Source organism: Spermophilus citellus (assembly GCF_964194105.1).
Source record: "Spermophilus citellus genome assembly, chromosome: 9".
NCBI lineage: Eukaryota > Metazoa > Chordata > Mammalia > Rodentia > Sciuridae > Spermophilus > Spermophilus citellus.
In genome coordinates this window covers 137,940,083-137,952,882 of record NC_138191.1, presented here as the reverse complement: position 1 = coordinate 137,952,882, position 12,800 = coordinate 137,940,083, and the positions used below count along the sequence as shown (strand labels likewise).

The 12,800-nt window shown below is 61.1% G+C and overlaps 2 protein-coding genes across 4 annotated transcripts in view; one reads left to right on the top strand and one right to left on the bottom strand.

The window, feature by feature from the left end:
- Positions 1-3,412: 3,412 nt before the first annotated feature.
- On the bottom strand, positions 3,413-11,303 carry LOC308655604 (uncharacterized protein; the record flags this gene model as incomplete). The annotated part of the gene is made up of 7 exons (XM_081305656.1): positions 3,413-4,328; positions 6,247-6,541; positions 6,881-7,132; positions 7,575-7,710; positions 9,939-10,042; positions 10,394-10,874; positions 11,252-11,303. The coding sequence occupies 4 exons, from the start codon at positions 11,301-11,303 to the stop codon at positions 7,619-7,621; spliced, it is 729 nt and encodes a 242-aa protein (XP_081161782.1). The 3' UTR covers positions 3,413-4,328; positions 6,247-6,541; positions 6,881-7,132; positions 7,575-7,618.
- PRDM16 (PR/SET domain 16) overlaps positions 10,872-12,800 on the top strand; it is a 328,143-nt gene continuing 326,214 nt past the window's right edge. For all 3 annotated transcript variants that reach the window (XM_081305191.1, XM_081305192.1, XM_081305190.1), the window contains exon 1: positions 10,872-11,494. In XM_081305191.1, the coding sequence (XP_081161317.1) occupies positions 11,458-11,494 (37 nt within the window). In that variant the 5' untranslated portion in view covers positions 10,872-11,457. The remainder of the gene's footprint in view (positions 11,495-12,800) is intronic.

Here is a 12,800-nt window from a genome sequence, read left to right as displayed (position 1 = left end):
CCTGCGTGTGTGCATACCCAACGTGGTCAAAACCCACTTGTCTGTTGATGGAGCTGTCCATAGTTTGGCGGAGACAAAGAGAAGATTCCAGGGCAGAAGCAGCAACAGAATCTCCGTAGGCTTTGAGACAGCTGTGCCCTGGAGCAAGAAGGCAGCGAAGGAAACAGAGGAGACCCTCTATCTCCCCCTTAGAATTCCGTACCCAGCCCACCTATCACTCCACAAGTGGAAGAATGGAGGCACTTCAAAGTCCTCACGGTGTACCTCCTGCCTTGTTGATCAGGGTTACCACAGGGCTGGGGCTGGGCTCAGAGGCAGCGCACCTGCCTGGCACGGAGGCACCGGGTTCAGCACCACATATAAATACAATAAAGGCCCATGGGCAACTAGAAAATATTTAAAAATAAAGAAGTTCCTATAAAATGTGCTCCTCAAGAAAGTGCTCACTGAAGACAGCAGGAGAGCCCAAGGAATGCTCCAGAGGGGGCAACCAGCGCTCCACGTCCATCTCTAAAGCCTGCAGGCTGGCGAAGACAAAGAGAAGACTCCAGGGAGCAGCAAATGGTTTCATTTCAACATGGACTATTCTTCCTGCCACCACCACATGTAAGGTCCCTTGTGATTATGCTGGGCTCCCCAGAAAATCCAGGTTGCATCCCCACTTTGAGGTCAGTTGATGAGGAAACCCTGATTCCTGTTATCTGAATTTTCCCCACTACCCTTCTGCCCTGAGTCACTTCTCCTCTCCTCTATCCTTTGCTCCAGCTATGCCAGCCACTTCTACCTCAGGGCCTTTGCACTGCTATTCCCTCTGCCTGAAGGCTGCTCTGTAGATATGCTCTGTCTCTGCACTCCTTCATGCTTCTGCTCCAATGTCACCACCCCAGGGAGGCCTCCCTTGACTACTAGCAGGGAAGCCTGCTGGTAACCATGCCCTCTGGCTGTCCAAGTTCTCACCTCTCTGTGCCTGGGGCGCTTAGATTCTTCTAGAGAGCCTACAATGATCAGTCAGTGCTGCCTCCACTGTGAGCATGGGCTCAAGGGGGTGGAAGAGGCCCTTGTCTTGTTTGCTCACTGCTGCGCGCTTGGGTCACATGGCCGTGCCTGGCACAGAGTAGGCGTGCCATCAGTCCGCTCTCTTGAGCAAGCAAGGTTTGCACTGTGGGCTGCAGCGCCTGGCCGCGGGTCCGCCCGGTTCTGCCTGGCTCCCCTGACTCTGGGGTGGTTGCCCGGGGCTGAAACCAGACTCCTGTGCTCTTGGCGCACTCACTTGCCGGGATGCCGGCCTTTCCCTCCACGCCGCCCAGCGGCACCAACCTGCACCTGCCCGGTGGATCTGCCGGTAGTGGGCGTTTCATGAACGTGGAGTCACACGGCCTGTGGCTCTGTGTGTGGTTCCCTCCACCCCGGAAGGTATTTCCCAGCCTGCAGGAGCTTTGTTCCGTTCCCCTTGCGGCTGAGGAATGCCCCTGTGCGTGAGTGGGTGGACCACATTTCCTCTGCCGTTGGGGCTGCAATGGTCCCCATCACTGCAAGGAGCTCTGCAGCTAGGCTCACACCCCCGGGGGTCTGTGTTAGGCAGCTGGACTGCAAAGCAGAGGAAGGGGACAGTTAACGGGGACAGTTAACGCGCCCCTTCCCCAGGGTTGGTGCGCCTGTGGGGGTGGGGCTTCCTGGACCCAGCGCTCCTCGCGCACCCTTGATTCGCCTGCTCCTTTCAAAAGTGAAGACTTTGAAGATGAGCAGAAGACTTTTGAAATGTGAATGCTGAGTAGTTATTTTAAACAGCAGCCTCGTGGGGATCTGGTTCCGTGTGACCACGTCCGCCTTTGTTGAGGGTTCGAGGCTGTGGTCTTCAGCAGGCTCCCAAGGAGTGCCACCTCCGCACTGCCCCTTCCAGGCATCATCACAAGGAACCCCTGAAGCAGGCTTCCCCTGCCCGCTCCTCACAAATCTATTTTCACCGACTCTAGGTTGGCAGGACCTGGGCATTTCATGATGTGAATCCTACAAGATGTGACCTTGGGTATTGTCCCTCAGCTTCATGTTCTCGGTTCTTCGCAGCTGACCATGAGCCAGGGCTCCAGTCCCATCTGTGGCCACATACCTCTCCCTCGCATCTGCCTATCCCTCCAGGACTGATGCTCCTCCTCTCACCGGGGACTGGGCTCCTGCGGAGGAGCTGGGGCACGGACTCCTGCCGGGCGCTTCCTGAACACTGAGGGTTGGTTTCCCAGTCTGTCAACCTCAGGCTGACCTTCAAAAGCAGGGGCTGGGGAGGCAGGCTGCAGTGAAAGCCGTCCTCACCATTGAGGCCGGGCTCTGACCCAGGGTGAGACCTTTGTGAGGTCTTGGGTTGGAGACAAAAGAGCGGGTTGTTCCTAGTTAGCGGAAAGCACAGGCACAAAGGGAGAATCAGGAAGTGCTGACCTGATTGGGAAGCAGCCTTCAATGAATGACATCATCCAGAGAACATAAATCTTGGTTTGTACGATTTATTTATGTTAAGAAAGCCGCATACGATGCCGAGTTTTCAATGGCTTTGTTTAAGTGATAGTTTTGCCTCTTTAGTGAAAGTTGGAGCGATGATAAACAGCTCCAGCTGTAAAAATTAAAGGCGGAGGGGAAGCCAAGGTGATTATTACAGAAAAATGCTGAGTGGGGAGGGGTACTTGGCCCTTCCATCCTCTCAAATGAAAATTACCCTGCGCCACGACGCACCACGAACAATTACCTGCTGTTTATCAATTAACCTCTTTAAAAGTGCCACGTTTCGATGAGGAGCTGTTATTTCTCTGATGTGAAAACTGGCTTAGTTGTATTTATTAGAACAACCTTGTCCCACGTGGTCCACGTTCTGTGTACACTTAATGGACACCTATTTTTTTTAATGACACTTTTTAAGATTGGAAATGTGTTACTAGAAGCTCAGATAATGAGTGTGACCTTCTTCATGTGTAGGAGCACCCAAAATGAGCCCCCCAAAGCCTCTGGCCAGGTCATGGAGCCTCCCTTATCCCCTGGGAGCCCCAGCCCAGTTAACTGGAGAGAAGTGGGGAAAAGAGGGCCCCTGACTCCCCAGTGAAAGGTGGGCTCAGGGAGCCAAGACCCCCAAATGGCTGAGTCCTCCTGGACCCAGGCGAGTACACTGGCGTCCGAGGTGCCCTGGGACCAGAGCACTCTCCAGATTCAGGTGCTCGTGGTCAAGGAGCCCAGAGAAAGGTCCCAGGCAGAGCCCCTCTGTGACAGTGGCCCTGCCGCTGTCCAGGAGGGCCTGGTCCTTGCAGGTCCTTGCAGGCTTTGCAGTCTGGGAGCTTTCCGTGGGAATCCTGCTGCTGCCTCCAGGACAGATCCTGATGCAGGTGGCTGAGGGCTTGAGCATCAGTTTCTCTACCTGTGAGGGGGAATAATGGCACCTTGTCACCTGGGATCCTTGTGATGCTCACAAGACACTGTGTGGCAACCCGGGAGTGGGAAGCTGCCCGTACCCCTTCTGGAACGGCAGCCTGGCCCAGGAGTCCCAGTTTGGCCCGAGCCCTCCAGGCCAGGACCTGGTGGCAGTTTCTCTCTGAAGAGGTTCCCTCTGCCCACCTTCCCACCCCTGCCCTCCTGCGGAGCTCCAGCCCCAGCTAGCTGGGTTCCCTTTCTAGACTGGGCCCTTCCGGCTGGGGACCTGCTGGCTTGCTCACTGCTGGATCCCCAGTCACACGTGCTGGCATTATTATGCTGGATGCCAGGTGACCCAGTGAGGGCCAAGGGAGACGCTAGAGAGAAGACTCAGCCTCAGGCATGCAGCAGAGCCCACGTTCTGCTAGGCCGTCCTCATCTCCTTGACTTTCCCTGGATGGACGGACAGAAGCCCACTGGTGGAGACCCAGAGGCCTACTCTCTCAGGACCCTGCACACAGGACCCTGCACACACTCCTTCACTCACTGAGCCTGGGGCCAGGTGCCAGGGCTTCGGAGGTGGCAAGATGCCCTGGACATTCCAGGTTGGGAGGAGGAGACACCTGCATGTGGGACAGGAGCCCTCAGACTCTAAGCTGCAGGACCACTCTGCCCTGCAGGGCCTCTCCTAGATGGGTGAGTGAACCCGGGTCTGAGGCCTGAGCTAGACCTGTGAGAAGTTCCAGGTACAGCTGCCAGGAGACCAACTGGTCCTGATGGCAGCTTAGGGCAGGTCATGGTCAGGAGGTCCAGACCCTGGGGCCTCAGAGGCAGAGGAAGAGAGGCACCTGAAGAAAGGGCCCAGCTGGGCAGTCCTCAAGCCTGGCCCCAACATCGCCCTCTCTTGTCAGCCAGGCAAGCTTCAGGAGTGGCCTTTGGTTCTGAAAGAGGAAGTGCAAGAGAGCAGGGTTTGAGGGAGAGGCCTCTGGCCACTGGGGCCCTTGCTCCAGCTCCTACTGAGTTCTCCGGAAGCACAGCCCCCCCTCCAAGCCACCCCCTGCCATGGTAGTGTCCTCTCATGCTTTTCTAGGGAATAGGGGCTCTGGATGGGCCAACCCAGGGTCCCAGCAGAAGTGGGGCAAAGGCTGGGTCTGACCAGGGGAAGTGCCTGCCCTGCCCCCCACCCCCCAGCCAGTGGTGTGAGCCTGGCTCTCCGCTCTGACTGAGGGACAGGGACAGCCCTTGGCTCTGAGAGGGGAAGAGCCAACCTAACCCTCTTTGGTAGACTTCCTCTATCCTCCTGTTGCCCACCACCAGCATGGGTACCCATTATAATTCACTGATGTCACAAGAGGTGTGTCCCTGTGAGTTACAGCTGCTCAAGGCTCTACCATCTCCACCCTGATCTCCAGTCGCCAGCACGGAGCAGGCCTCAGTGAGGTCACCTGTGGGGACTTCAGGGATACCACGCTGAATGCAGCTATGTCCCTTGCCATGGAGCTACTTCCTATCTTGGTGGGAGGGAAGGGGACAACCCCAGGGCTCTGGGACACAGAGCCCCAGGAGCTCAGGTCCTAAAGCCTGGGAGGGGTCAGAGTCCCACTGGATTTTTCCAGTTCTGGGGCATGGGTGCAAGAGCCCTGGTGGGGGCAGGGCCCCCATCATAGAGGACACTCTGCCCGAATCTGTCACCTTGGGGTCACTCTGCAGAACTGGTCATTTTTTCCCTGCCTGGGGCTGTCCTGGTCTCTGGCCTTTTCTTGCCGGCTCCCTGAGCCTGTCTGATTATTGGTTTAGTAGAAAGCAAAGGGGGGAGCAGTCCAGTGGGGCGTCCCCCATCCACCCCAGGCTCTTCTCCTCCACCTCCCACATTCTGCTCAGAGGGTGGAGGGCTGAGGGCTGGAACGTGGGCACAGGCCCAGCCCTCTCCCCTGGTTCTCCCCACTCCCACCTCCACCTTCACCCAGAAGGGCAGCCCAACTCCCAAGGTCAAGCCTCAGGACCCAGCCCAGACATTCTGGGATATGCCAGAAACCTGCACCTAGAAGGGAAAAGTCCCCAAAGTCCCCGGATGGGCAATGCACAGGATGGGTAATGCACGGGTGTTCTTCCCTATGAGCTTAGCTGGCACCAGCTCTGTTGCCAGTTCTTCCTCCTCCCAGCTCAAGCCTATTGTGTGACATTTCCGGGCCCCCCCCCAGCCCCCAAGGGAACCTGAGAAAACAGTCCTTGCCGGGTAAAACCTGCCCAAAGGTGGAGGAGACACCCTGCTCCACCCAGCTGAGGAAGACTGCTGGGGAGTGGGAAGGATCAGGGAGGAGGGAGCAGGCGACGGGACAGGGGTGGGCAGAGAGTGCCCCAGAGCAGCCCGGGGACCCTCCGGGCAGGGCACTTCCTCTGATCTGCACCCAAAATCATGGACCCAAGTGTCGAGCTGCGCTGGGTCTCCTGCTCCGCCGAGCTAGCATTTCCCATTCGTCCATTCTTTGCTGCCAACCCCACAATAATCCCTGATAGGAAAACAGGTGCCGCTGGCCCTGTGTCACACGTAGAAGGGGAAACCAAGGTGTCGGGAAAAAATCCACCGAGGTTCCTCCTCGGCCATTTGGGTACGGAGCCCACAAAGACAAAATCGGGTTTCCAAACCAAGAGGGTGGGCCGCGTGGGACCCGGTCCTCGGCTGAGAGTCTCCGCGACTTCGGACAAGGAGATGCGAATCCCGGCGTGGGTGGATTCGGAGGCAGCTCAGTTACCCGCTGCTCCGCCACGGCGCTCAGCTAGGGGCTTCTGGGGACGCCGAGGGCGAGCTCCGGCTCCCTCCCAGCGGCAGCCCCGGCCCCGAAAGCCATGCTGACTTGCCATTTTCGTTGCTGTCAGGGCTCTGCCCGCCTGCGGCTGGAACCGGGAGCACAGGAGGCGGCCGCGTCTACGTGGTCAGCGGTCCTGAGCCGCGCCTGGACCGCTCTGTTGCGCGCAGCTTGGCGAGCGCTGCAGGCCAGGGCGCCGCGGGAACGAAGTCGTCCCGGCCAGCGCGGGCTGGAGGCTCCGGGGGTGAGGGCGGCGGGAGGGGACCCTCTACACTAGAGCTGCGTGGCTCAAGTGCACAGGCAGCGCAAACTTGACAGGAGGATTCGTTGACGGATTTTTAACGTTTCTGGGATCGAAAGAAAAATCTTGGGAAACCAATTCCGTTTATTGCTCCCCGCAGCGGTTGCGGAGCCCCAGTGCTTCTCCGCCCATCGGCCCATTCTATTGAGCTCAGTCTACGAGGAGGCGTGGGGGACTTCCAGTACCTTCTGGAGGGTCGCTTTGGTAGGGGTGGAGGAGCCAAACCCCTCCTGGGCTCCAACCAGGAGAGGGCCGGGACTTCAGACCCAGTTTCGATCTTACCCTTAAAACAAAAGCACTCCCTGTCGGGCCCTAGAAGTGCACTGGTGGCAAGGGCCAACATAGGTGGCACACCCCCACGTCTGCATTCTGGAAAGCCAATCACCTGCAAGGACCAGAGGACACAAGAATGCCAAGCCACCAGGCAGCTGCAGCGCAGGAGCCTGGAGCCTGCCTATGGCCCAGCAAGGCCCTCCCTGGTGGCTGCCCATTGCGGGGACAACCATTCTTCTGTGCTCCGAGGAGCACTGCGGTGTGTCCAAAATCAGCTATTCTCACATTCCTGGGAAATCTTGGGGAGCAGTGGACTCTCCTGGCAACACTCTGGGACAGGGCATTGGTGCCGGGACCCTTGACTCTGCGGAGCAGAGGGGAAAGCCTGGGTCAGAAATTTGGAATTGTGTCAGTCCTCAGAATCATTCATGTCACAGCAAAGTCCCGTGGTGAGGGAAGAGGAGTAAAGGGGGCCTGAGACACGAGACTCAGTGTCAGGAGCTCCTGTGACCCCAGTGTAGAGCTGAGGAATGGCTGGGTGGGGGAAAGAGCCCTTCAGATCTCCTCTTCACCTCAGTTGTGTTAACTGAACTCCCAGGTGGGCCAGCCTCCTGCCCCAGGTCCCCTGAGTTCCCTGCTGGGGCTGGTCCCAGCAGACCACCTTCATTTCCCTTTCTGTGTCGTGGAAAGTGAGTTGGATCATCCCCAAGGGCCCCTCGTGGCCTCCATACTGCTGTTGATTAAATCTGAGACGCATTTCCACCAAGGGTGGAGCAGAGGACATACCTAGAGAGACCTAACCTCACCTACTCAGTGGTCCACATGTTGGGTGGGGTCAGGTCTGTGAGTCTCAGTCCAGTGGAGAGCGCTCCTGAGCAGTTCCACAGTTCCAGACTTCCGGGGAAAGCCCATGTGTATTTTCATTTCTACCCAGACAGGAACCTGAGGGTGAGCAAAACTTGGAATTCCACAGAGCCCAGAGGCTGAGTGCCCAAAGGCACTGGCCAAATTTGGCAAGCACAAAGGAACAGGGAGGGACAGGGCAAGAACCTGGCAAGGTCAACACATCTGGCCAGGCAGCCCTTTCCATCTCTAGCATACGGGATACAACAGGGCTCTCTGGGCCCTGGCAGGGGCAACTGGGCCAGGTTGGACCCCCCACCTCCATGCACTGCAACAACTAGCCTCCTCCCCAGAGACCTGACTTCTCCCTGAGACAGGGGGCACAAGCCCAGAAAGTGTGTGTGGGACCACCAGGAGTGCAGAGCTTCCTGGGGAACCCAAGGGGCTGGGGCTCCTCCTTGCCAGTTGTCTTCTCCGATGCTCACTCCAGCACTACAGAACCAGCTTTTCTTACTCCCCCCAATCCACACCACTTCCCAGAGGAGATGATCTGATGTCTCCAGCTGTATCTCTCAGCTTGCTGAAAGGCTGGGAGTCCATGAACTCCTTCCCTGCCCCAAGCGAGCGTAGTAGAAGTTGCTGCCCTCCTCCCCTCTCTAGCCCCCCAGACCCAGCAATAACATTGATTCCAGAGCTAGATAACAGCCTGAGGTTCTCTAGGGTGGGGAGCTGCCATTCAGCCAGCCACACCTTGCTGCTCCCCAATGTGAGGACCTTGAGGTCAGGATTCAGCTCCCAAGCTCCCTAGAGCTTGGCTCAGATTGAAAATTGCTTTTAAACCTTTCAATAGCAACCTTTCCTCCACAAGTGGGGCCCCCACTTGCCCATAAAGCCTGGTAAGTCCCCCAAAAGTCTCTGCCAGGCTGGGATACAGAAGGCCTTGGGGCCTCCCGGCCTGGGGTGGAGCTACATCTGACTTTCCCTGCTTCACCCTTTCTCAATGCCTGCCCTACCCTGCCTTCAGCTTCTAAGTCTGGCCACGTGGGGGCAGGGCCTGGCCAGGCCAGGACCCAACCCCAGCCAGGGCCGTGGCCTTGGGGATAGCCTGCCTGGGCCCCTCCAGCCTACTGGGGAGACACTAGTCCTCAGCACCTAGAGAGACCCAGCAGCTCCGCCATCTCACTGGTCAGCCTTGGTCCACAGATCCCCAGGCAAGCCCATGGTGTCCCTCTCCCCCACCCACCAAGAACCCTGAAAGAGGACAGAGAAAAGAGACAACCTTGCCTACTCCCCACACCTCCTGCCAGCAAGGGTTGCCCAAGAGATGTCAGCCTCGCTAGAGTTCAGACAGACCCTTCCTGAGCTGAAGGAGGAGGAAGGAGGAGGGCTCTGGTGAGCTGCTGCACCCCAGAAAAGGGCTGGGCCTTCCTAACCTTGGAGCCTGCTGGCTGCCTCGGGCAGGGAGGAGGCAGCCCTTGGTGGGGATGGGGGAAGGGCAGGTACCCTCTCCAGGTAAGAGTACTTCACAGGTTCCATGGTAGCTCCCCAGGCTGCATGCCAAACATCCTGGGCGGCTACAGGCAGGAGCAAGGGACGCCTGGGTTGCTGCAGTAAAGGGGTGACCTTGAGTTGTCTGGCTAGCAGCCCCAGCCAGGTTAGGTTCTGAGTCTGGAGCCTGCCCTTGGGCCAAGGTTAGGCAGCAGAGTACCCCCATTCCCATGGGAGTGAGCAGGTTCACAGGCTGCCAGGACCAGTCAGGTCTAAAACAGTGCCCTAGCCTGCTTTGGGAACTCTCCACCAAGACCTACAGAGCATGTCCCTGGAAGCCAGATACTCCTGTGTCCCAGCTCAGGGGACGGGCAGTCAGTGTGGGGAGGGTGAGTAATGGTCTGCAGAACCTCACTGAAAGGGCTTCCTGGACACACTCACCTAGGGCCAGAAAGAGCCTGGGGGCAGTGGCCAGTGAGCACTTGCCCATGCGGGGCAGCGAGTGGGGTGCAGGACTGGGCAGCCACCTGGAAATCTCCCAGGGGCAGGAAGCCCAGCAGGAGAGAGGCTGTCGACTTCTGAGACTAGAAGGCGGAAGGCCCAGCACACCATCTAGTCTGGGTCCGCAGGGGCTTTTCCTCTGGGGTGGCATGGGCCCTGCGTCCCTAGGCCCCACGTCTCTGGTCTCTGCTGGGGCCTGAGCCCTCAGTGTAGCTCTCCAGCCGCGGCCAATTTAACGCAAAGGGCAAAGACGCAGGTTTCCGTCTGTAGGTCTCAGTGCAACGGATACTGGTTTCATTGCACAACAAAGAGGGGGTGGGCATGGACAGGAGCCCCACCCTGGGCAGCAGAGAGACCTGGACCCGCGGGCACGACCCCTGCCCCAGGCTCGGGTGATGCAGTGACAGCTCCAAGTCTTCCTGCCTGGCGGAACCTTGATACTCTGGAAGGACGAAAGGGGCAGCGAACCAGTCAGGGTAGCGCCTCTGTCGGCTTTCCATCGTTTCTCGAACCCAAGCCATACTTGAATGAGGAATCCGCACTCACTTCATCAGGCCCCTGGGCTGGGATCACCCTGCGGGTGCCCAGGCAGACCTCTAGGCTGCCGCGCCTCAATTTGAGGATTGCTGGGGCAGAAGAAGCGCCTGGTCGGCTCCCGCCCGCGCTCCTCCACCTGCACCGCTGGCCCTCCAGCCTAGACGCATCTGGTTCCCCGAGAGGCCAGCGGGTCCGCAGAGGCCCCCCGGCTCCCGAAAGTGTCCCAGCCCTGGCGCTCGCGCACCCGGGTACTCACCTGGGGGCCACGGCGGCAGTCGAGCAGGGGCGCCGAGGCCAGAGCGCGCGGATACGCCCCCGAGGCGGAGAGGTGCCGGACGCCAGGGTGACGCCGGGCAGAGGACGCCCGGTGTTCGGACGGCGGCCCCCAAGCCGCCCCCAACGCAGAGTGCGCTGCGCTCGGTCGCTGGGCGCGGTACGGAGGACGGCGGGTCCGAGTGCAGCCCGCCGGCCGGGGCAGTGGCGGAGCGCGGAGCTGGCGGCGCCTCGGCTGTTGTTTTTGAGCCGAGAAGCCCGAAGCAGCCGCCGCTGGGTGGGGGCGAAGGGGAGGAGGCGGGGGCCCGGGAGGCCCGAGGGCGGCGGCGGGGCTCGGAGGGGGCTTCGGAGGAGCCGGGTTCTGGCGCGCGGGCGCCGGCACCCCCGGAGCAATCGCGGGGCAGAGGCGGGGGCCGAGGGGAGAGTTCGGGAGAAGAGCGGGCTGGGGCGACGGAGAACGAAAGCTTTTTAATTAGTAATAAAATGCAATAAAACGAAGCGAAATCAGCCCGGACCCGCGTCCGAACTATCTGCGCGTTTGCCCCAAGATCTAAGGAAGTCGCGCGAAAAACCGCAGCCGCCACCCCATCTTTGGCCCGGCTGGGGCGGGAGCTGCAGCGCGACGCGACGCAGGGGCAGGGCGGGGGGACGGTCACCTCGCCTCCAGGGCCACCTGGGTCCTTTTAAAGTGTCCGGGGTGCGGGCCCCGGGCGGGAGCGCAGATCACGGAATGTTTTCTTAAAGGGCCAGTTCCAAGCTGCGCTGAAAAGGGGGGGGGGAGGGGGCAGAGAGAAGTGAGGTGAAGACCGAGAAGGCCGAGGAGAGCCCCCCAATCCCGCGCCGAGGCGGCGGCGGCGGCGGCGGCGGCGCGACGATGAGGATGATGAATACATTGCAAAGTTTTTTTGGCCCCGGCGAGGGGTGTCAGATTGAGTGCTCTGTGCGCATGTGCGAAGGTGTCCAAACTGACAATGCTGGGGAGATGAAGATAGTGTGTAGCTGCTTCTGGGCTCAAGGAGGAGGAGAGAGATTCCGCGAGCCGACACCATGCGATCCAAGGCGAGGGCGAGGAAGCTAGCCAAAAGTAAGTCTCCCGCGCTCGGCCGCGCCGCGCTGCCGGGCCCGGGCCTCGGGGCCCGGGTGCCCAGGCCAGGGGTGCGCGTCGGGGCGCGGTCGGCGCGCCTGCCGCTCCGGCCCCCCGGCTCGGCCGCGCGGCCCGGGGGCTGCTCCGCCTCCCGCGCTCCGGGGCGGCCGGGCTCGGCGCGGAGGCTCGGGGCGCCCGGGCCGCGCGCTCCCCGATGGCGCCGGCCCCCTCCCCGCTGAACCCCCTCCCCCCCACAGTGTCAGGCGCTCGGGCCCGGGAACCCGAGGCGCGCGGTGGGGGCCGGGGAGGGGGGCGGAGGGGGAGGGCCAGGGGTGGAGGGGAGAGAAAAGCGAAAGTTAGTGAAAAGTTGACGAAAGGGGAGAGCAACTTTTCCTCCTCGCTCGCGCTCTCCCTCTCTCTCTCCGAGTGGCTCTCAGTCCTGGTCAAATCATATTCCGGGCTTTTGAAATAGTGGGCGCTAGAGCACCGCCTTTGGCGTCCGCCAGCCGGGCGCAGAGGAGGGAGACCCCGAGCCGGGGAGGGGGCGGAGGAGGGGGCGCGGGCCGGCGCCCACCCGGCTCTCCGGGCGTAAGAGTAGGGGTGGCGAAGGCAAGACGGCCGCAGCCACTTGGGGAGCAAAATGGAGACTTTCTTTGAGCTTGGGACTGTGGTCGTGAAGTTTATTCCCAAGTGGTGCCCCGCGTGGTGGCGGGCGCTCCGCTGTGACTCGGGCAGCCCGCGCGGGCCGCCGCGGTGCCGGTGCCTCAGGCAGCAGAGTCCCCACCGGCCGCCTTCCGACTCGCCGCGACCGCCCTCTGTCTCGCGGACCCTCCAGCACTCACTCGCCTGGCACAGCCGCGCGGCCCTAGGGGATGGAACTGCCCCGGCAAGGCTGCCGGGTCCCGGGTCTTACTTTCTCTTTCGCTCCGCCTCGGGCCGAGGCCGGGGTTCGGCGCGCAGCCTGCGGTCGGCCAGTCCTGGCAGCGGGCGTGTGCTCCCGCCGCCCGCGCCGCTCCCGCCGCGCCTCCGAGTAGCCCATGCGCCCTCCGCGCTCGGCCGCCGGCGCCATCCCCCGACAGGCCAGCGGGCCAGGGGCTGCGGCCCTCGCGGCTCCGCAGCGGGCAGGTGGGGACCGGCGGCGCCGCGGCCCGGCCAGCGCAGCTCCCGCAGCCGGCCGCGGCCCGGCTACAGCGAAGCGGCGAGCGCCGCGCGGAGCAGAACCCCGCGCCGCCTGCTCGTGCCGCCCCCTCCTCCGCTGGCCGCCGACTCGCAGAAGGGACGCCCCAGCCCGCTCGGCTCGAGATTC